The sequence below is a fragment of the Enoplosus armatus genome, chromosome 5 (genome assembly GCF_043641665.1).
Source record: "Enoplosus armatus isolate fEnoArm2 chromosome 5, fEnoArm2.hap1, whole genome shotgun sequence".
In the NCBI taxonomy this organism is placed as follows: Eukaryota; Metazoa; Chordata; class Actinopteri; order Centrarchiformes; family Enoplosidae; genus Enoplosus; species Enoplosus armatus.
The window spans coordinates 8,346,117-8,369,965 of record NC_092184.1 but is presented as its reverse complement, the minus strand read 5'-3'; the positions used below and the strand labels follow the sequence as shown (position 1 = coordinate 8,369,965).

The 23,849-nt window shown below is 38.5% G+C and overlaps 1 protein-coding gene across 1 annotated transcript; it reads left to right on the top strand.

Moving 5' to 3' along the window:
* The first annotated feature begins 767 nt into the window (after window positions 1-767).
* Window positions 768-23,849, top strand: LOC139285577 (SR-related and CTD-associated factor 4-like). The gene is made up of 18 exons (XM_070906164.1): window positions 768-879; window positions 2,160-2,243; window positions 3,374-3,418; window positions 3,544-3,705; window positions 3,788-3,905; window positions 4,056-4,189; window positions 4,288-4,434; window positions 4,526-4,599; window positions 7,424-7,520; window positions 7,802-7,885; window positions 8,182-8,267; window positions 8,652-8,839; window positions 10,800-10,900; window positions 11,004-11,117; window positions 11,225-11,381; window positions 11,480-11,574; window positions 22,448-22,586; window positions 22,767-23,849. Exons 1-18 carry the CDS (start codon window positions 850-852, stop codon window positions 23,198-23,200), a joined length of 2,289 nt encoding a protein of 762 aa, XP_070762265.1. The 5' UTR covers window positions 768-849; the 3' UTR covers window positions 23,201-23,849.

Here is a 23,849-nt window from a genome sequence, read left to right as displayed (position 1 = left end):
ATGACTTCTTCGTTCCGACAAACGCCCTCCATTTGTTGCTGCACATTCTCGTCAGCCCATATGTTTAGCAAGGCTTTAGCTTCACTCATAGACCAATACTGGCGGCTATTAGTGGACATTGCGAGGACGTCCCTTAAAGCACTGAGATGGCTCGCTTTATACGCTCCCGCTAAACGAGACGGTGACAAGTAGCTGTGTAGCACTAGCTTCGCAGTGGAAATGGTCCTGGAGGCACAGGCACGAACTCGCACCAGGCAGACAGGCCGCTTTCAAATACTCCTCGGTAGTCTGAAAATATCGGATTAAGTATATTTGAGAAATGTATGTTGAGGATTACATTCAAATGTAATCGACCATCAAATGTAATATATGTAAGTGATATACTATCTAAATTGTACAATTCTCAAATTTAAAAATACCAAAACAGTGGTTAGACCGAAGCATGGATTTCCAGAGTTCCCGGGTAGGTCTGTGTTTTTTGAGAGGCAACTGAAGGGGTCAAGAGATGTTGGTCACTCTTTTGGCTATCACGAGATGCCATAGGGGAGATGATTGGTTACGGAGAAGACTTCTGTAGTCAATTAAAATAAATTACCATTTTCCGATAATTGTGAAGGCAGCATTACCATGTGACATCAGACGCTGACGAACACGCACGGGGTGGAACCAACCGCGGAGCTAGTAGCAATTCCTAGCATAGCACAGCTTTGGCTAGCAATGTGATCACATCAGAATCAAAACAGAGCATTTCAATGTCGCTGGTTATGCTGTTTGCTATATAACTACACATGGTTGTAATTGGGTAGAGTAGACACGTTCGTCAACCGGCTTTCAGCATATCAAACCGTCATGGATGCAGTGAACGCGTTCAACATGGAGGTAAAGTTTGTTAGTGTTCTACCCTAGTCCAAAGAGCTAACGTTAACCAAAACCCGAAGGCTAACGTTAAAGCTAGCTAACTTGTAATCCAATAGTAATTATATTCAACGTTAATAGCTGAATTGGTCATTCACTTTGAGGAAACGCTAGTTAATTTGAATGTGGTCGATTAAAACATAAACATGGCTTGATTGGATTTGCTCGCCGCTAGCTTCAGTCGAGTTAAACGCTTGTACGTTGACGTTAATCTTACGAGGCCTGTGGTTTCAGTGTCTGGCTAATTGTTAACTTAACGTCACACCACTGAGACCACGATAGGGTGTCATTAAAATGTGCAGGAAGATTAAAGCCTCTGGTTTTATACCCCGCTGTAAGATTAGTTGTGTGTCCTGCGTCAAATAAAGCCGTCGTTAACGTTACCTTTGAGTCACCCGGTAACGTTAGCACTGCTATCCACTAATGTTGCTTGTCATGAGTAAGCTCGATGTCACTTAGTCCATTGTTATTAACACACACTAAACCAACATGAGTTAAGCAGAACATTTGGTAAATACCTGTTATTTTATTGTTGCCACCCGAGCACTTGGGACTGTCGTGTATTTGTGGTGGTGGGACACAATGCATGGAATTGTTAGTGGTTCATTTTAAGTGTCACATTTGAGTTCGGTGTTATAATAATCTGTTTGCTGCTTTCAAAATCTACCATGACGCTTTTAAAGATAAGCCCCATGTATGGATCAAGATATTGAACTTGCATTCAACCCATGTTTGACCAAAACAATGGTCGCGGGCAAATCAACACCAGTAACCATTGACATGATTTCTATACCTTAAGCATTCTTGTCGAAGCAGAGTGTCTGTTACTTTTGAGATCTAAGCTACAGTAACCGTCAAAAATGTCTTGCATTTCTGTTGAGTAATATGTTGAGGTAATCAACAATCATTGTCTTTGAGTTAGTCTTGTAGACTTAAATCCGCTCTTCTCAATCACAGTTGCCTGAATATGGTTATGTGTGTACATTGTGAACTTTATAAAGTATAGAACAGACATCCTATTGAGAATGGGGAACAATCTGTATTTACCAATGCCAATTAGTCTGTGGATATGTAGGTTTATAAAAAAACAACACATACGGTGCTTTATTACATGGAAAAATCTAGCTGTTCTACCATTGGGAAGTGGCTGTGTAGGACATTCCATGTTTTCAAATGTTATTGTATACCAGTATTTTTCCTTTTTTAAACAAACTGATGTAATCTTTTTTTTGAAAACCAAACAGTTGTTCTCCATGATTGACATGAAGCCTCCAATATCCCGTGCGAAGATGATGTCTGTAACAAAATCAGCCATCAAAGCTATCAAGGTAAGGTCAATACTGTATCAATTTTATTGTCATATTAATGAGTGGCTAATGCAAATGGGGCTCTCCTAGACTTTTTGATTTAGTTGTTTTAGAATTTAACACTGTCATTATACCCAAAGCATTGTGACTTGTGATTTGACCCACTATGGGGTTTATGATATGCAGTAAATAATGAAATAATGATAATTTACCTTATTTGTGGTAGATATTGCTATCTGTCATCATGCAAAAGTCAAAAGCTTTTGCCGTAGATTGATTCGCATTACCTCAAGGTATGCTATGCCAATAAATTATAATTTTAACATCAATTACGCACCTCCGGTAGTGTGGATTGCTGGATGCAAAGGTTTGTACTTTGTACAAGGAGGTACCCATAGTTCTGTGGCTGCAATTGACTAAGATATGACTACCAAAAGGTTTATCTCACTAGCTACATACTGTTTAGTCAGTGAGTGAGCAACAACTAAGCAGTTCTGCTGGCTAGTGACAAACCATAGATGGACATTGGAAAATTGGGGAATTTTGGAATATGGTATGTATATCAATATTTGATTGAAAAGACATGTGTTTGGATGTACTGAGCATAAGAGTAGAGATACAACTCTTGTAGAATGCGGTGTTAGTAGTATTTTCTATTTTTAGATTTGGTCTTCTCTTTATATTTAGCTTAAGTGTATCAGGTTATGGCTGAAACCTTTGAAAGCTTTTCTCCATGGCGTAATGTTAAGAGTGGCTACAGGAGATGAGTAAATGATGTAGAAATTCAGATATTGAATAAGCCTTTTACTTTATTGCAAACCCAATCCCTTTTTTGGGGTGTTATATTTCCAAAAGCATAAATTAACTGAACATGACTGGTTAAATGTGATGTTTGCGTGGTTTTAATTGGTGCTGAGACATTTGGAACTTGGAAATTTAATGTCAGATAAAAACCTACCATCTAATTTAAAGATGGCAGCTTAATCTTTTACTTGATGTCAGACAATCTGATGCTTATTTGACTGATTACAGAAGTCATGTGGTAAATTAGAATTTTGTGATTACTGTTCTTGACCTATATGGTTGTATCTTGCATGATTGAAGTATTATCTAGTATGCTGGGACTGATGTGAATTTTTGTCTTTTATTAGCTTTACAAACATGTTGTCCAGATTGTTGAAAAGTTCATCAAGAAGGTATGTACTATACAGCTTTTAACTGTACATTGTAAAGATTTGAGTTCAAAATGCACTTTAAATGCAATTTGTTATGAGACAATAGGAATAAATTGTCTTTTTTGTTGTTTTGTTGTTTCAATCAGTGCAAGCCAGAATTGAAAGTCCCTGGTTTGTATGTGGTCGATTCCATTGTTCGACAGTCACGACATCAGTTTGGTGTTGACAAGGACGTATTTGGACCCAGATTCTTGAAGAACTTCACAGATACCTTTCAAAACCTTTACCGATGCCCAGAAGATGATAAGGTACTCTATGTTTATGCTTTTGGTATTGTATATAATTACAATTAATGATGATAAAAAAAATAACTTTTTTTTTCTTTATCAGAGCAAAATTCTCCGTGTCCTGAACCTGTGGCAGAAGAATGGTGTGTTCGACATGGACATCATTCAGCCTCTGATGGACATGGCCAGTGGAGCTATTGTAACTGTCCCTGCACCGGAAGGTAGAGAAATTAATATAAATGTCTTTGGGCAATGTTTGTTACAATGCACTTTAGTATTACCTGAGAGTGAAGGAAAGTGAGGTTGTAATCTGTCCACTGTTTGATGAACTGCATGCAAAAGATGCTAATCTTTTTCTTGTATCTGAACAGTTCCCACTGACCCCCAACCAGAGACACAGCTTCCTTTCACTAGTGCCGCAGTTGTGCCTGCTGTGCCCCAGCTACCCAGTCCTGATGCCTTAGCTGCTGTGGCACAGTTGTTTCAGTCCCCCCATGGTCAGGAGGTAAGTAATACATTGGTTTAAGTGCTCCAGTAGCTCTGCATTATGGCAGTTAAATAATTGTTTGAATTCTGAATGACACCTCTCGCTCCCTCCTCTAGCTGCAGAGGATGCTCCAGAACTTCCAGCAGGCAGATAAGACTCTGGCAGCCAGCATTGCAAACAACATATCAAACCCACCCCAGATGCCTGTGGCCCAATTCAACCCATACAGTGGACACACAGAAAAGAAAAGCTCTTTAGCTGAGGTAATAGCATAGCTCAGTGTCACAACATTACCAGCTGTGATCATGTGTAAACTCATTTACTTAACTGTGTAATATATTTATATTTCCTCAGAAACTCCTTGATCGATTTGACTATGATGATGAACCTGATGATATATCGGCTAAAGAAGGCAGTGCCCAGTCACAGTGAGTTTCATTTAAATTTATATATGCTGATACATTTTTGTATGAAAGTGCAGGGACAAAAGCACAGCATATTCTTTTAGGTTGAGACTTTGAAGCATGTTTCATATACAGTGCATCCGGAAAGTATTCACGGCGCTTCACTTTTTCCACATTTTGTTATGTTACACCCTTATTCCAAAATGGATTAAATTAATATTTTTCCTCAAAATTCTACACACAACACCCCATAATGACAATGTGAAAAAAGTTTTTTTGAAATTTTTGCAAATTTATTAAAAATAAAAAACTAAGAAATCACATGTACATAAGTATTCACAGCCTTTGCCATGAAGCTCAAAATTGAGCTCAGGTGCATCCTGTTTCCACTGATCATCCTTGAGATGTTTCTGCAGCTTAATTGGAGTCCACCTGTGGTAAATTCAGTTGATTGGACATGATTTGGAAAGGCACACACCTGTCTATATAAGGTCCCACAGTTGACAGTGCATGTCAGAGCACAAACCAAGCATGAAGTCAAAGGAATTGTCTGTAGACCTCCGAGACAGGATTGTCTCGAGGCACAAATCTGGGGAAGGTTACAGAAAAACTTCTGCTGCTTTGAAGGTCCCAATGAGCACAGTGGCCTCCATCATCCGTAAGTGGAAGAAGTTCGGAACCACCAGGACTCTTCCTAGAGCTGGCCGGCCATCTAAACTGAGTAATCGGGGGAGAAGGGCCTTAGTCAGGGAGGTGACCAAGAACCCGATGGTCACTCTGTCAGAGCTCCAGAGTTCCTCTGTGAAGAGAGGAGAACCTTCCAGAAGGACAACCATCTCTGCAGCAATCCACCAATCAGGCCTGTATGGTAGAGTGGCCAGACGGAAGCCACTCCTTAGTAAAAGGCACATAGCAGCCCGCCTGGAGTTTGCCAAAAGGCACCTGAAGGACTCTCAGACCATGAGAAACAAAATTCTCTGGTCTGATGAGACAAAGATTGAACTCTTTGGTGTGAATGCCAGGCGTCACGTTTGGAGGAAACCAGGCACCGCTCATCACCAGGCCAATACCATCCCTACAGTGAAGCATGGTGGTGGCAGCATCATGCTGTGGGGATGTTTTTCAGCGGCAGGAACTGGGAGACTAGTCAGGATAGAGGGAAAGATGAATGCAGCAAAGTACAGAGACATCCTGGATGAAAACCTGCTCCAGAGCGCTCTTGACCTCAGACTGGGGCGACGGTTTATCTTTCAGCAGGACAACGACCCTAAGCACACAGCCAAGATATCAAAGGAGTGGCTTCAGGACAACTCTGTGAATGTCCTTGAGTGGCCCAGCCAGAGCCCAGACTTGAATCCGATTGAACATCTCTGGAGAGATCTGAAAATGGCTGTGCACCGACGCTTCCCATCCAACCTGATGGAGCTTGAGAGGTGCTGCAAAGAGGAATGGGTGAAACTGCCCAAAGATAGGTGTGCCAAGCTTGTGGCATCATATTCAAAAAGACTTGAGGCTGTAATTGCTGCCAAAGGTGCATCAACAAAGTATTGAGCAAAGGCTGTGAATACTTATGTACATGTGATTTCTCAGGTTTTTTATTTTTAATAAATTTGCAAAAATCTCAAACTTTTTTCACGTTGTCATTATGGGGTGTTGTGTGTAGAATTTTGAGGAAAAAAATGAATTTAATCCATTTTGGTATAAGGCTGCAACATAACAAAATGTGGAAAAAGTGAAGCGCTGTGAATACTTTCCGGATGCACTGTACCACACCATTGCAGGTAGTTCACCTTTGACAGCTGAAAGAATATACCTTGTTTGCAACAACATGTAGTAATACACGCTGTCTTTTCAATCAGTTGTTAAAAAGAAAATGTGATCAATGTGTGTTTTCTTCAGCTACTGTCGTGGATATTTTGAAAAGGTATTTTTTGTTTGTTTTGTGTTTTTTGGGCTTTCTGGTGGAGTTGAGGCATGTTAAACCCCCCCCTCCAGCAATATGTTTTGCTTATTGTTCCATCACTTTGCTGTTTTACTGTCGATTTGCAGAATTATATATATCCAGATACTAGCAGGCTGTTTTCACACTCTTCTGCTGAAGGAGGAAAGTTTCTTTGCTGTCCTCAAATCTCAGTTTAACCCTTGTATCTATGAGAGGATTCTGTGACATCACAACTATTTTGGAAGCCTTTCCTGGTCTAGTATGTAACTTAAACACATGTGATGTGGAAACACTGAGAATTTACGTTTCGTGAAGTATGAGACATCTTGTGTCTGGTAGTTTAACCTTTTGAAATGAACAATATTTGCATATTTATAGATTCTGGATTTTTCAATGAGGGAGAAGGAGTATATGTGATTTTAAAGAATTTTAACAAATAAGCAAAATGGCTCCCACAGTGTCATTATTTACACATTTTGTGCCAAGTTTTACATCGCAGTGAATTCTAGTTGTCATACACATACACATTCATAGTGTGCATAAAACCAGTGGATGGAAACACATCAGTTAGTGGACTGTACAGATATTGACTTGTCACAGCATTAAAAGCACAGGGGAAACTAAGAACATCGATTACTCGGTTATATTAAAATGTCCTAGTAAGCCATACCAATGAGCCAACATGCACAACACCAAGGTTGTGGAACTGGAGTCCTAAAATTAATGCAGACCTTACTAATGTTGTGAACCACATCTGCGCTTTCCATGCCATTATATGTCAAAAATCTCCTGTGAAAAAGGTCTACAATTATAATTGTTTTGGTGTAATTTGCTTTGTTGTGTTTTATTTTGTTTGCAGGTTTGTAATACCCAGACTCACTATCTGTGTATGTTTTGTCATGACAGAGGCATTCCTGAAAATGTGTTTAACCAGTTTCCTGGTCAGATGGCAAACACAGAGAATGTTCATCCACATATGATGGGACAGACTGGTGGTATAGAGGTATCCAATTATAACTACATTATATAATAACTCCACTAACTCTCAAATATAGCAATTCTTTAGTATAATACCAGCACGCTGTCCAAAAGTTGTTTGAAGCAAATGTTGATGCTGAAGCAAAATGTTGCTCTTTTCACACTGAGATGTCATGCCAGAATTATAGTTAAAATGATGAATGCTTCAAATTCTTATGTTTGATCTTATGATGTTGCCCTGTGGTGCCTGTTTTTTAACTCCACTTTCAACACCATATCCCCTGTGGCTGTCTCTTTGTCCCTCAGCACGGTGGAGGAATGAGTCATGGTGAACACTATATGATGCCAGATGGATACCATTCCATAAATGAAGCTTATTCACAATCGCGGGTAAATCTTCAAACCTTCAAATCTTAGTTTAACCTGATGGAATGTCTCTCTTGTGAGAGACAGTTTAAGTTCCATGCATTTGCATTTGAATGTCCACTTTCTTCCATAAGTTAGTTTTTCTCATTAGTACAGTTGAAGCAAGACAGTGCCATGGCTACTTCAATTTGCAGGGAAGTTTCTGTGTTGTGCCACATTTGAATTTGAGACCCAGGGTGTGAACTCTTTAAATTGGAACTTGGAACCCTCTGCTCACTCATTTGGGGAAAAATAAGTGTCATGTCATAATTGTCTAATAGGGAAATTCAAGAGAAGACTCAACTATGAGGCGGGAGGGCAGACACAAAGGCCATGGCAGGAGATCAAGATCCAGATCTGGTTCCAGGTAAGAGGCAGTGGTCATCACAGATAACTGTGTAGTGCTGTGAATTTCAGTTTGATGTTTTCAAATACAGTTCTGTTTGTCATAGTTTTTATGTTACACTTTTCAAAGCTTATTTTGCAACTACTGTCATTATTGCAATGGCTTATGGAATTATTTGGTAATCTCAATGCACCCTGAAGGGTAAATTACACATCAGAATGCATGGAGCATTTAGTGCTGTGTAGTGCAGGCACTAACACACTCAGCTGCTGCAGTGGACTGCCAGAACTCTGTGTTCATGTTGTCATTTCCTGCTCAGCCAATGATGAAAAGGATAACTTTCCTCTGAGGAATTGCATTATTTGTTGACATCATGTTTACCTGGTTCAATCTTTCATGTTTCAGATCTCCCAGGAGAAGAAGATCAAGATCTTCGTCCCGCTCAAGAAGGTCTAGGCATCGACGCTCTAGTTCTCGCTCCAGAGAATGTCGGTGGAGATCTCGCTCTCGTTCTCAGGACAGGAGTGAAAGAGAGAAGGACAGAGAGCGCAGACAGAAAGGTCTACCGAGCAGAAAGAGCCAGACACTCAGTGGTATGTGCTGCAATAGAAACAAATCTGTCCATGATGTTATAATACTTACAGTACACTGAACTGTTGGAATCACCACTACATACATGGGACATTATTATAATAATTTGAAACCACATTGCTGTGTATCTACAGAGGGCAAATATCTATCAGTTGATTTGTTGATTGTTTTTGAGTCTATACAGCCAAGTGCTACCAGAACCCAAAGTGATGGTGCACTTAGGGATGTCAACGGTTAACCATTAATGGGTTAACCACCGCCAATATTTTTGACCCGTTAATCATGTCGATCTATAGGCTAATTTGCATACACACTCTGCTAACGGCTTCACTAGCTAGCAGTCTGAAGTTAAAAATTAAATGCGCTAAACTAAGCTTGGTGTGGGACCATTTCCTCCAGAAAGGCAACAAAGTCAAATGTAAATTGTGTGATGCTACTCTTCAGTTTAGTAGTAGTATTAACACAATGCTGTACCACATTAATGTGCCTGTACCCGGCTGCCATGTGTGAGGTTGGCTCAAAGCCAAAGATCACGTCGCTGCTAGCCGGGGGGGAGATAGTGTGAAGTGCACCGGTCCGTAGCCATCAGTGTGCCGAATAATTGAGACCGATACCCCACAGGTCAGTGTGGTAGATGGCGAGGGATTCAAAGAGCTAGTTGGGTGAAGCACTTCAGCCACAGCCACCCCGCCTCCGTGGCGTTTTTTCTCAAAAATTAACCTGTTAGTTACCGGTTAATGGGTGTCAGGCTATCAAAAGCAAAATTAACTGAAACTTACATCCCTAGTTGCACTTTTTTTTCAAAGATTTGGATTGACTTGTATGATGGTTTGATAAGCATTTAGAAGGAGAGTAAAAGTTTTTGTTATAAAAGATGAGCTTGACTTCATGCATACACATTCTTCTAAGGCATGTACTTTAGTGCTAGATTTAACACTACTTTTGGTGCATAATGCAGTTACACCAGTGTTATGACAGTGTTTTCTACTCATCAATTACAATCTCGATTAGCCATGGCAAAATTATGATTAACAAGAGCAGCAGATAGAAGATTTTGAAGTCCTAACTAATACTGCAGCCTCAGTATTCCTCAGTATTGTGGTTATCTAAAAGTCCAAAGACGAGATGTTCATGGCTCCACAGCAACTTTGAGTAATGTATACCTGGCTTGGCAACTTTTGGTCGCCAAATTCAATGGAATTAGTTTCCATATTTTAATCTCATATCCGGGGTCAACATGATCTGCAATTGGACTATACCCAAAAAAGTGACATCAATTATACAATTTTTTTATTTTGTCTCATTGTCACAGAAAATAACAGGTTTGTATAAAATTGATTCATATTTTCTAAAGATGTAAAGTAAAGTAAAAAAAAAAAAAAAAAAGAGAGAGCAAGAGCCAGCTAAATGTTGGGATTCCTTAGCAACGTATACTCCATTTCATCTGACACTAATACACAATTTATATCTGGATATCCTGAATGGATACGAAAAAACGCATGTTATTGAGTGTTGTAAATGCACACAGAACACATTGTGACCGGAATATGATGGGAACTGCCAGACCACGTCTTTGGAGTGTGTGCAAGTGTAAATGCAATCTTGATGTACAGTATGTAGCAGTGTAAACTGTAGTTGGGGTAACAAGGGATATGTTTTGTTTTGGGGTGTTTTTAATACAGGGCAATTGGTTGATAACAAGGGTAACAAGCTTTTTTGTGCGTTTTCATTTTCCAGCGAAACTGGGTAACCATTAACTGGACAAACCACATTTGTCAAGCATTTCATGCTTTCTGGTTGCCGAGGGAATCTGAGTAGTCAGAGCCGTAAATTACAAGTCAACTCTATCCTTGGCAACATATACCATTAAAATAGCATTGAGCATTCACATTTAAACAGAAGTTAAACCAAACCTAAGTCATTCACCCCCCCAACCAGTTGCTAATCTCATTTTGCTTTTAGTTTGCAGCACTACACTTTGGGTTGGACAACTAGACAAGAAAACTCAGCAGTCCGACGTGATGTCCCTTTTGGAAGAGTTTGGCCAGATTGAGTCCATCAATGTAAGTTTGGACAATTCAAGTCAAAGATACTGGTAATCCTCAATGATCGTAAGATAACATTATCAAAAGTTTCACCATTACCTTTTGCTTTCTCCATGTCCAGATGATTCCTCCGAGGGGTTGTGCTTATATTGTTATGGTTCACAGACAAGATGCCTATACAGCCTTGAACAAACTCAGTAGGGGGTCATACAAAGTCAATCAGAAACCAGTTAAGGTACATAAACTCTTACACGATTGCTTTTATTTCCAGTTTTATATTGGTTGTTTATTTTAGTGGTGATTGTTAACATGATAATTATAGCTAATGTCATTTTTGCCTAGATTGCTTGGGCTTTGAACAAAGGTATAAAATCGGCGCACAAAAAGTTCTGGGATGTGGAGCGGGGAGTTACTTACATCCCCTGGAGCAAAGTCAAAGTTGAGGAGTTGGAGATCTATCGGGAAGGGGGTATACTGGATGGAGAGACACTAAATCCAGGTAAACACTTAGCTATTCCTTCAGCATGGCCAAATTTACCTTCTGCAGGCTATTGGAAACAGTTCCCCTTATGTTATTGTATTTTCCATTGTGCACAGAGTGGAATAATGCCAAGGACCTCAATAAGCAAGCAGCTGTAAATGGAGCGCTGGAATGTGTACCAGCAGATGGAACCATCACTGCTCACATTCAGGTAATGCTAATACAGTCTTTAAACACCTTCTTTTTAATATTACAAGTGCCATTATTGTATTGGTTTAATGGTCTTGATGTTGGAGGCTTACTTCACAATCTTTCTTTTGGAGGATGTAAGGAACATAAATTATTGTTGCATATGAGTAGTGGAGCTTATCTGAACCACCTTCTCATCTTCTCTTCAAAACTTAAGTCACTGCAAGTTTGAATTTAAAGGAATTACCCAAGTGAACGACTAAATCTTATCTGCGATATTGTGATAGCTCTGTGCAGTACAATGTTCAAAAGTACAATGAAATACTACCCCATTCAGTGAGGAATACTCTGCAAATCAAAGTGTACACACCTTTCCAAGGCTTACTTAGCTTTTATCAGGTCTTGTACCATGGATCAGGAGAAATACCTTGTTCTAATGTGTCTATTAAAATAGTGTACTGAGACACCTGAAAACTAGTTCTAGTCAACAGTGAAATCACTGTAATACTATAAATTGCAGCTGAAGTCTATATTAGGCCATAAGTAACCATAGTAACATTACTGATGCTTCTGCTATGTTATTGGTGAAATTTACTAATGGTTAAACTAACTGACATTTCATACAAAGATACCATGACAGCCAAAATAGAGGTAAAATTATTTTGATGATTTTCAAATTAAGAAAATACTTGGCCAGCCAAGTCCAGTCAAAGAACACAAAATTATTCAATTCTTTTCAAAGAAAGTTTCAAAAACAATGTTGCCAAAGCATTGAAATAATCTTGGCTTGTAAAACTGCATGTGCTCTTGAAATATTTAGCTTAGGCTTAGTCAGTAGTGATGCTATCACCAACTGTCTTGGTCAGTATTGATTGCTTCTACACCTTTACTGTGAGTGGTTTACACTATTTGGTCTGGTTTGCACTAGGCTGAAATAGGCTGCTGATCTCGAGGCCAGCAGCAACAGCTGACTTAGCGTCAAAAAGGGCTGCAAATTTACCTGTTGGCCAGTAGTTGGGTTTATGTGTATGTGTGAATGTTTGTGGGCTTGTGAATTCCATTTGTCACGACTGAAGTATAACTGTGGATGACAAATGCTTTAAATGGAACCCTTTTAATGCCCATGCGATATCTCTTGAAAAGCCACTCAATGGCACGCAAATGGTTTGTGTAGAGGTTAGTTATTTGTGTCATATTTGATACTTTGATTGTTGATGGTTCTGAATTATCAAGGTACTTATTATATAACATAAATTGGATAGATACAGCCAATAGCAGATGTATTCATTCACTCAACCCTACATAGAAACCCATAATAAACGCTTAAGAATTGTCTCCCCTTCTACGCTCATACTAAAAAATGTTGGAGCTTTGAGCAGCTCAACTTTCTACGGGAGTTTGGGAGTACTCAGTTATTCTCATTGTGTTGTCCTGACGTTGAACACTGAGCTTGATTCTTATCATGGGAAAGTTTCTCAAAGGTCAGACAGCCTGTAATGGTCACGTCACAACTTACTGCCAAAGACTTGAAGTGCTTTTAGAAAACCTTCTCAGTCAAGGTATGTGCAACAGATGTGGGATATGATAGTATTTTGGAGTGCTGAATTAAACTGTTTTATGAAAAGAGAAATTTTCACGTTTCTGTCTTAAATGAACATCAGATTATTTACCCTCTATGAGGGGTTGTCAGCATGTCACTCATTTCTTTCTTTGCATCATAAGGGTTGTTTCAGTCACCAAAAAAGCAGAACATTTTACCACAATTCAGATAAGCTCCTCTGCTGATAGACATTAAAATCAGCAATGCCTATTCATTCATTTCTCCCTTTTCTTTGCAAAATATTTGCACCTTCACTCGGTAACCTTGTACTGTGAAGTATAACTTATTCAAATAAAGTAATTAAAAAACTTTAATTACTGTGGTATGTGTAGAGGGAAGCATTTCTGTTATTCTTTCTCTTTTTTCAGTAACTAAGCTCTATTATCCTGATGTCTGGGTTTGGCAAAGTTATCAGTAATTGTTTATAAAAAGTAATCTGATCAACATCTAATTATAAAAGTTTTCATACCCATCCAAGAGTGGTTGAATGATTGGGTGAATAGATGAATCAGCTTCTTGGTGAGAAAATGTATTGTGTTTTGGTTGCAATTTGTGTGAACCCTAAACTCATAAATATAGAAACTGATAGTGAGCTTCAGTTAAAGCAAAAAAATGAATGTGAAAAATATCATTTTTCACAGTTCAGGTGATTATCCGATATGAAGTCAAAAGTCTGTTTTAATTAGCAGTTTTGTTAAAATTTTAAAACAAACCAAAAGGTCCATGTGACAACATGCAGAATAAATGGTAAACAAACTAGCTTCAATAAAACATGATCCAGGTGGACTGTCTGCAACCGAACATACTTAGCAGGCCAGCTAAACTGCGCACCTCACTGTGAAGAAAGGTTGCTCACATGTCTTGAGGTCGAGAGTATCTGACTGTTGGCTGCTGGTGGGACTTAAAGGCCCGATTGGGAGGAAGAGTGTCCAAGTGGGAGACAAGGTAAGCCGACAACACCGTTAGCAACTTATGCTAAATATTGTGCTAAACCCGCCAATTGTTAATGAAAACTGAACAGGAGAGATGATTTTTGAATTTGTTTAGAATTTGTTTTTGGCAAGGGTAATATTCTCTGTTCATGAATGTGAATGGCACCTTTCACATTACTTAGAAATAACATCTGCCACGTCCAAGTATGTTTCTTAAAGAGGTGGTTCCGAATGCTTTTAGTCTATTTTATACTACATACAGCAGGTTTCAGTTTCAGTAATCTGTGCTTTTCTTTATACTCGACATTGAGCTTGAGCGCCTGCCATTGATCGAATTATTAGGGGAAAATTTGACAATCCTTAACAAAAGCAACAAAAATACTCAAAGACATAGTCTTAGGTATCCTTTTGTTACTGACTGCCATTTTTCATGCTTGCTCATGTTTTGACTCAGTTGTTGGGACATCGTTAAAGATCAACCGAACGTAATTGTGGATTTGAAGTTTTTATATAATAGCATTTAATGGAAAGGAGCTGCCAACTTGAAACTAGATTGGAAAATTTCAAATCTACTCTTTAAATTCCATTTTTTGCAATAATGAAAAAAACCAAATGTTATTGGCCAAATAGGGATGTGTGTTTAAATGTCTGCCTGCTCAATCAAATTACACAAAATAAGATGTATTGCATTTGGGCCTAAACTTGGCCTAGAAGCTATGAAAGATACAAGTTGACCTTGTTCTTACTGCAGTGCCATTCTTGGCATGATGCAAATTCAGGGCAGTTAGCGAGCAGAGATACTTAATTCTTTGACACTTCCCCAAACCTTGTCATGTTGGCTCCTCACTGGGCAGCATACAGTCAAAGGGACTTGAATTTGGATTATTATTAACACTTTTGCTGTGTCCTCTACTTTGAATATGTGGAGTTCCAGACCTGAAACAAAAGGAAGAAAGTTCATATATCTCAGGCCACATGCATGTTTTGTGTTGTTTGTCCCAAATGTCTGCAAAAAAATAACATGACAGGCAACATGACACCCATAGACTGCACACTGTGCCCTCATGTTTACCCACCTGGCCATTTTCTGGACATGGAAGCAAAGATTAATGAGTAAATATTCATCTTAAGAAAGCACTTGCTTGTGACTTTTTATAAAGAGAATTTAAGAAATTTAAGTTGTCTTCTATATGTGAAGGCCACCATATATGACTGAATTTCATTGGAGCACCTTCAGGGACTGTCACTTGAGGAGGATGATATGCTTTCACTCTTCTTGATGTTTCTGTGTAGGTCTTTCTATTGGATGTGACAGGCTGGCAAAGAGGTGTCATATTTTCTGTCCAATTATTAGTTATGACAACCTTCATCCTTTGGAAAAACACAGAAGGTCTTGTGGTGTTATGCCCGTTTTTCTAAATTTCCCTCTGATTCTGTGCCTTTCTGGATTTTGCAGAATCTGTACTTGTCAGCCTTCTAAATTTTAAGCGGTACCATTTTTTTTAAATTTCTGTCCAGTCACTTCAAAAAGTTCTGTGGCAGGTCTCTTTCTTACCCACATAATTCCAATTTCTTGATTTTTAGAGGGAGTTTGAATTCTTTGGGTCGAAGACATGGCTTTTCGAAAAGCTGCTTTTCTCAGGGTAACCATTTTTAATACCTGCAAACTCGTCACCCTTTGGCACTTTTGCAGTTTTGCATGCATTATGACATCCAGAGTATTTTTCTTTGGGAGTTACCTCTGCATATACATGTTTGGTCCTCTGCCTCAGCGCTCTCCCCTCACAAATCACAGACAAACTGCATGCAGACGTGCATTATAACACCCACACTATTATTACGTTCTGCATAATCCCACACACTGACGGCGTCTTGGCACCCATGTGTGTGTCCGGGACATGCCACTGTCTTTTTTGCCAACATCAATGCGCGTCAACTCTCCAGAAAAGCTGCAGTTTCATCACATTTGCTCCCTGGATCGGCACATCCCAGCTGCTGTACCTTGACTGGCTCTTCTGTATGGCATGTTTGGTGTGTGGTACGGGTGTCAAATAACACCTCAACTAACGTGACATGGCCAGTGTGTGTTGCACTGAAAGGGTGGTGTCTCACTGTCGGCCATCTGCTAGTGCAACAGAGGAGGAGAGAAGTGGTCGAGGAAGAGGTGGCAAGAAAGGCGCATGGCTAAGCAGTGCCAGATAGAAGAAATCATGCAGTTGAATTTAACTGTTCAGGTGATGTCTACTCAACTCAGAGGGGTTGACAGAGCTTGGACCACTTTTTTTGCAACATACCCAAACTAGCTTAAAAATACAAGCACAGCATGTATCTTTTTCCATATTTTCATTTCAGAATTCGTTAGGATGCTCTATTTACATGTTAAAATTGTAAAAGGTTTCTTCTCAGAAGTATTCCCCTGGACCACCTACAAAGGTTCAGTTCCTTTCACAGTTTGGTTCTTTTCACTGCAAGGCAAAGTGAATGATCTCTAATCTTGCATACAGTACACAACTTCCTTCATTTCCAAATATCACTTTGCAACCTTGCTCCAATGTTTGTATGAGCGCAGTATTCCATTGAAAGGTCAGAAAGTTAAATATAATTTCTTGCATGTACGTCTTGCACTGTGTAAAAAATAAAAAAACAATCCATGTTTGGTAGCATATTTATCAATTTTCCATGGATAAATAACCAAACAGACATTATAGGTTATTTCCAGTGCAACTATTAGCAATTGCTTCTACAGGTAACCAGGCATGTTGAAGGAAAGTGGATACGAGAAAAAATGTAATGTCAGCCTTTGGAATGAAGTGGACAAGGTATGAAAAGAAACAACAAAAAATACAGTTGGAAGCCAAAGATAAAAAGTTTTTACTGCTCATTTCTAACAAACAACAATTTAACTACAGAGAATGCAAAGATGGCTTATGTACAGTTAACATGGAATACATTTCAAAATATTAACCTCTGGCCAATTAAACACAATGTTTGCCTTTTGGGAGCTTTGTGGGAAATATAGCTTCTTTTCTACATAGTTTTATTCTAAAAATAAAATTAGTATACATGAATGGGAAGTGGCCTGCAAACAAGATTGTCAAAAACAAACAGCCAATAAGAAACTGTTAAATCAAGGAACACTGCAAACTTATGTAATTCCCCATGCACGTTAAGGACATATAGAATGTGAAATAATAGGAATAAAGATTGTTTCAAAATGCAGCAGTCAGTAAAGAAGTGTTCTGTAACTGCATAAATCAAGAGCTTTTTTTCTTATTTTAAAATGTTTTGTTCAAAAAAATGTATGTTTCAAGTCACTCATCACTTACATGTACGCTTAATTTTAATTAGTTTGTTTAAACAAACTATTCTAGATGATGGTAATTACACGTTAGGTTGTCTTCACAAATTGTTTTGTGACATCCTCGAGTCTGTGCTTAGAATAGAAATAAGTATTTGTAAATGTGAGTGAGAGACAGGAGAAGTAAGGAGAGCAAGAAATTCAGAATGTGATGTGTCATGTTGTAAAACCTCGAGCTGCTCTCTATTTATACTTGTTTTAACTTTTGCATGAAAAAGCTCAATATTCTACATGATCACAGATCTGACTCTTAGCCCTCTGGAGCATTCCCACATGTAGCTCAGTCGTTAACGTGGCTTATAATGTCAAATCTGAACAGTCCTCTCCTTTCAGTTCTTATCAAATGACATTTCAAGGAAAGGGGAATTCTTCAGTTACATCATGTAGTACAACAGTGGTCTAGATCCATGTGTGGAGAACATCACTCACATGAGGCCTCACAAAGGTGAGTGTTGTAGAAATCACCTTTGGATGTTAGGATTCCCACTTTTGGATCATATTGTGCAATGGTTGGAAGGTAATGAAAGGCTCATTCATAATAAAATGGACTTTTGAAATTTTGTTTTTACTCATGAATAATTAAGATATCAAGGCCAGTTTGTTGTGGAGTTGCCTCATTACGGTCTTTTCACATGTCTTATAAGTAGCAGGTATAAACAAAGAACAAAGGAATTATATTGACGAGTGAAAGGACTGAGATGAAACCTGTCAGGGATACGAGTCTTGATCAAAGATCCAGTGCCCAGCTGCCTGGCTCGTGGGGTTCTCAGTGGAATTAACCTGCAGGAAAAATGGAGCTGCAGATATCCTGTATTTTCTGCTGATGGAGTGAAACAACAGGGTAAGAGCAGACCCCTCTGTTGCTGCACCTGGGTTACTGGCTGCATCAAGGCCGTTTGACTCATGAACTGTTTTCTTTCTTTTCTGTTCTTAGTATCTATATCTATCTATCTATCTTAGTAGTTGTTATACAGCATTAAAGATCGTTCACATATAAAACAAAATGACGGGTTCTTCTATAATCTGTCATGTTCCCTCCCATTCATTGCTTCAGGTAGTTAAATTATGATATATATATATATATATACCTTGTTTTGGAAAAATTTGGTGCGAGGACTTTGTTTTTGCCATTAGAAAAACAATTAGTAAAATCTGAATTGTGTCTGTCTCACATCCTTCAAGCCATAGTAATTTATTGCCAAAAAATATAAAATGAACTAGTTAAAACTGCTGTGGGCAACTTTAGAGAAATGCACCCCCTCCCTCAGTGCTACCACCCTTCAAATGGGGTTCAGGCATGTGCGTGTGGTAAACTTAAAGCCACTATGTGTAGGATTCGAAAATTTCGACCTTTGATGCCCCCAAATGGCAGTATCAAAAATGACATTGTGGCAGACAGAAATGTACACCACTACCCAGCATTGATTATGACAAATTATTAAAATGAAAACCAGTTGATTGAGCATCACCATATTCTGGAGTGAGGTTAACAGTCAAATACGCAGTAAAATCCAATCTTTAAATGCAATGCCCAACAATGTTCAGGCTACTTTGTATTGTTGCATTCACAACAAAAAAAACCCAGTAAGATGGCAAAGCTTTTATCAGAACTAGTTGACACTACTGGCCTGGATTTGGCTCCTGGTGAATTAAGTGATAACTGCCTCTGCCAATTTCAGAATCATTACAGTGTCTCTTAAGTGCTTATACTTGCAGTTCTTCTAATGACCACTACATGGCGTTTTCAGGATAAAAAAGATTATTGAAATAACTGGGAAATCCCCAAAGTCTCTCTTGAAATACAAAGTAAGTATATTGTGTGTCTCTGCCTATTTTTTTACTATTTTCACACATCTTGTGATGTGGGACAAATTACTGCATTACCACTGTGTATGGAGTGTTATTTAAAGCATCCTCTTTCAAATTAGCATGATGGCATACATTTTATTTGTAGAAAAAATAGACAAGCTTTGTGAAAATGTTTGTCTTTTTGTTTTTTTTATAATACCAGTGGAGGATGCCAAACAAGAATCTCCTAACAGTACACATAGTACCCTTTAACTTCTTTTCTAGTGGTTAAAATATTTGAATTTCTACTTCAATAAATTCAAATATGCCTTTGTATATACCAATTTACAGGGTAGAATATTTGTTTTATGTGTGTACATGTATGTATGACATACCTCCTTCCAGAGAACAATTCTGATTGGGTGTCAAAATTCAGGTCCCATAATATTTCAGAATGGCTTATTATTGATCCCTGAAACTGTCCAAGGATCCGTATTTTAGAGTGACTTATTATAGATCCTTTGACAGTTTCAGTCACCAGATTACTTTTTCTCAGAGCATTTGATTTATTAAAAATAGTCAGGATGAAAATGGATCTACCAGACATTACAAAAATTGTTATAGATGTTGCATACAGTAGCCGTAATGTATTTCCAAATGCTCTTTCACTAAAAACTTTTCTGACATTGACAGGGGAAACCTTTCCAAAACTATAGCATTTCATGTGTGATTAGTGTTTAATTTGAAACTCATCTGTGCAGAGATGGCTTTTATCATCTTATCCCACTACATGTGATTAAGATTAGTTGGAACAGGAATAGATTTGTTTGACTGACAGATGTGAGACAAATCTGTTGTTGCTGAGATCTGAACATTTTTGAACACATGAATCGATTCGGTACCGATACCCCATGAATCGGGGTATTTTGTGTATTTGTTGTCCTGATGTTTTGCATTGGGAGGTTGCGCAGTCATATTGCATTCTGTATAAGTAACAAGATTTCCATATAAACTTGCTCTGTAGCCTGTTTGCCTACCGCTTTGACACCAAGGAGAAAATGTCGAGGCAAGGCAGAACCTCTAGGTGATTGCAGCATCTGGTAGGCTATGAGTTTTAACTTGATGTGCTCAGTGACTCTGTGACCAACAGTTATCATGCATTAATGGAGAGAAATATAATATGTGTTAATCATAGATTTAGGGTTGTAGGATTGAATGCATGACACATGATTTCCATCTGGGAAAAAATAGAAATATAATGAGTAATTTGAGTTAAAATTTAAACATTTATGTAAGACCTTTAATTTATGTGTCTCGCTAATTATGCCTCTTATCAATATTAATTACTCGAGAGTGCAGTCATGCAGGAACTTGTACAGCACATGTAGCATAATGGATATGTTTCTTATTTTAGATACTGTGTTCTTTACAGACTATGACTTTTACAATAGAACTTGATTCTGTTAACATTTGACATGTTTGATGTGACTTCACCGTCACTTAATTACAAACTTTTGTCATTCTGACCAACTTTGATATCATAACTACAGTATAACCTTTATTTACCAAGCACTGTTCACTTGTAATTTATAGATTATATTATGTATGTATTATACAATCTATATGTCTGATGCAATTTCATATACCCATAACATTATTCTTATCTTTTAAAATTGAATATTCTTCATGAGGTCACTGTCAGATATCTGCATAAACCTGATTGAATTGATTTCTCTGATATAGAATAATTACAATTGTCTCAGCTAGGAGGCCTGGGAAGAAAATTATGCTTTATCAATATTTTTTATAGTTGTATTTAAGTAATTATTTGCAAGCTGCACACTATTAACATGTTATATACATACATGTTTTATCAATATAATTATACTTATTATGTACAGTTGTCATTTCTAAAAGGAAGTAATTGGTAGGTCTGTGCAATATAGCATGTTCAGTGATATCAGTGACACTGATCACAGAGGATTTAGAGTTTGGTGGCAGTCTGTCTTTGTTCAAATGATTGTGCATATTTGTTTGACTTTCCTAATCAAAGAGTATGTGAACTCTGTACTCTCTCAGGCACTTAAACACTTCCCTGCTCAGTCTCCACCTTTACCTTAAAGCAAAGCCATTGTGTTCACTGTAACTCAAATTCTAAAGGTATGCTTGTAGGAACAAGAAATTTAAATGAACATTTTGGTTGTTTGGTGGTATTATAGGAAATAAGTGAATTGTCCAGCGTTGTTAAGATGGAGATTTGCACCCTCAGAATGCCTTTTTAGGTTTGATAATTTACCTCAGGTGTCAATCTCCCTCAGCAGTCGCCAACAGCTCCACCAACTTTCCTGTGACAATAATTAGCCTCCATAATAGAAAACGTCCTCCCATATACAGTCTTCTTCCTCCGAGGTTAATTTGTTAATGTCTATTCACTGTGTGGTTGTAGTGTTTACAAAGTATACAAATCAATGGTATTTGATGCTGTGATGTGCGCAAAATTAAACAAATTTTAAACGTGACTACAACCCCCGTTTGTTCACCGTAATTATACCCTTGTCTTATGTACAAATGCTTGTAAGCTGTAAAAAGAGCTTGAATCGTGATTGTTTCCAGGAAGGAGGACAGCAGAGAATTGAATACCATACAACTAAAAAAAAAAAAAGTTATTTTGAACCTGGTTATGTTGGGTCAAAAACTGCACACAATGTCTGCAAGTGGTAAGTAAAAAAAAAACATATTTAGCTTATTTCTTTTTCCAGAAGTTAATTTCAATAAAAGAGGACTTGGCAACTATAGAATTGTCTATTTCCTATAACTTCTTGTTTTCCACCAAAAATCCTATTTTCATACAGCATTATTTCAGCATGCACCTACAAATAATGTGTCTTGAGCAAACATACTGGGCAGTTAAGGTGCTTTGTATTCTGATTCGTAATTAAGGATGGATGCATTTAGTGATTTGTACCGTAAAACCACACTTTTTGAGGGGTCTACTGAAAATGATTGGGGAAACTTTAAGAAATGGTGTACAACAATACCCATTAAGATATTGTGACGAAGATAAATTAAATACAAATGGGATGCAATCAAGAAGCTGCTTCATGCTGTGGAGTCAGATGTTAATCCTTTCTTCTTTCACTTCAGTGCTTCAAGAAGGCTTTCTTGATCATTTTACTTAAATCTTAATAGGATGCCATTGTGTTTCTTTTTCTTCCAGATGCCACTGGTTGAACAGGCAGCACCCATCAGAAGTCCACCTGCTTTTTCTGGCCCCATCATGCTGTCCCCTACATCCATGCCTCCAGGAGGAGCTCCTTTCATCCCCACAGAGTTTGATCTTACAAAGTTGGCACCAGGTAAGACAGTTATATAAAAGAAAATATTAGGGACTTTTCAGCCATCATCTGACAAGATCGGAACCGATCTATGCTACAGTGTAGTCACTGTTCTTGACTTGATGTTACTTCTTCAAACTTTTTCTCTCTGGTCTGTTTTTCCCACTGGGGATCAATAAAACTTCTTACCCTCTTTTGCAGCAGGAAGTGTAAAATCTTCAGAGGAGTCCATCAAGGATTCTAAAGAAGACAAAGGTACACCCTCAGATGTTGGTAACGACAACCAGCTGGGGTCTCCTGCAGCACCGGTGATGAGCCTGCCAGGTCCAGGAGTTATGCAGGGTCCTAGACCTGGTATGCCACCTCTGCAGCCTCCTCCTGGCATGCCAAATCCTCATCTACCTCCATTCCTTTCGCCTCCAAACATGCCTCACATGCCACCACAAATGATGCCCACAGGACCCATGTTTCCACCAGATAGGTTCAGAATGCCTATGCCCTTTCCTCCTCATGGCCCTCCTTTCCATCGACATCCTTCTATGGGACCAGAGGGCATGGATGACAGAGAAGGGAGGCATTTCCGAAATGGGAGGCCAGGGTTTGGGTGTCCACCCTTCCACAGAGGGAGGTGGTAGATGTCGGCTGAATGATGGACCTGAGGGGAAAGGGTGCTGAACCACTGTGACAGATACTAATAAATATCAGGACATCTGGTTCAACAAGGACTGCTGTGAACAACTGGGGGTGCAGAAACTTGTGTTGAGACTTTACAGCACCAGAACCTTTTCTTAGTGTCAACTAAACAATGAAAAACAAGACACAGTGTTCTGAATGTGGTCCATGCACCTTCAAGTTCACCAGCTGAGAGACTGTTTGCTGTAAATACTGTATGTGCTTGTAGCAGTTTGCTAGCTTTTTGTATATTTGAAGTTGTGTAGTTTATGCTTAAGTCTGTAATCTTGGTAGTTGAAGGTAAAAACAAAGGCAAAGTCTGTATTTTTGAGCTTATTCCCTCACCAGAGTTTTTGTGTGGAAGAAGACTGTATAAAATCTATAAGTCATACCTTTTTGGTATTTTGTTTTTAGTAAAATGCCTTTGTACCACACTGATGTGTAATTCTTCACCAGAGAAGTTGGATTTCATTTGAAGCAAAAGAGGATTTCATGTTCTGCCAGTAGAGGGTAGAGTTAACCCTGTTACCATGGCCAACCTCAGTTGTACATTAAGGTCACTCCTTGTAGGATCATGTGCAGTGAATATTAAAAAGAGGTACTACTATTTGA

Excerpts from the sequence above, each read along its gene's own strand:
- LOC139285577 (XM_070906164.1), top strand. The coding sequence starts at position 850 with ATGGATGCAGTGAACGCGTTCAACATGGAG. Across the intron at positions 2,244-3,373 it reads CAGCCATCAAAGCTATCAAG|CTTTACAAACATGTTGTCCA; the intron begins GTAAGGTCAATA and ends GTCTTTTATTAG. Across the intron at positions 8,268-8,651 it reads AGATCCAGATCTGGTTCCAG|ATCTCCCAGGAGAAGAAGAT; the intron begins GTAAGAGGCAGT and ends TTCATGTTTCAG.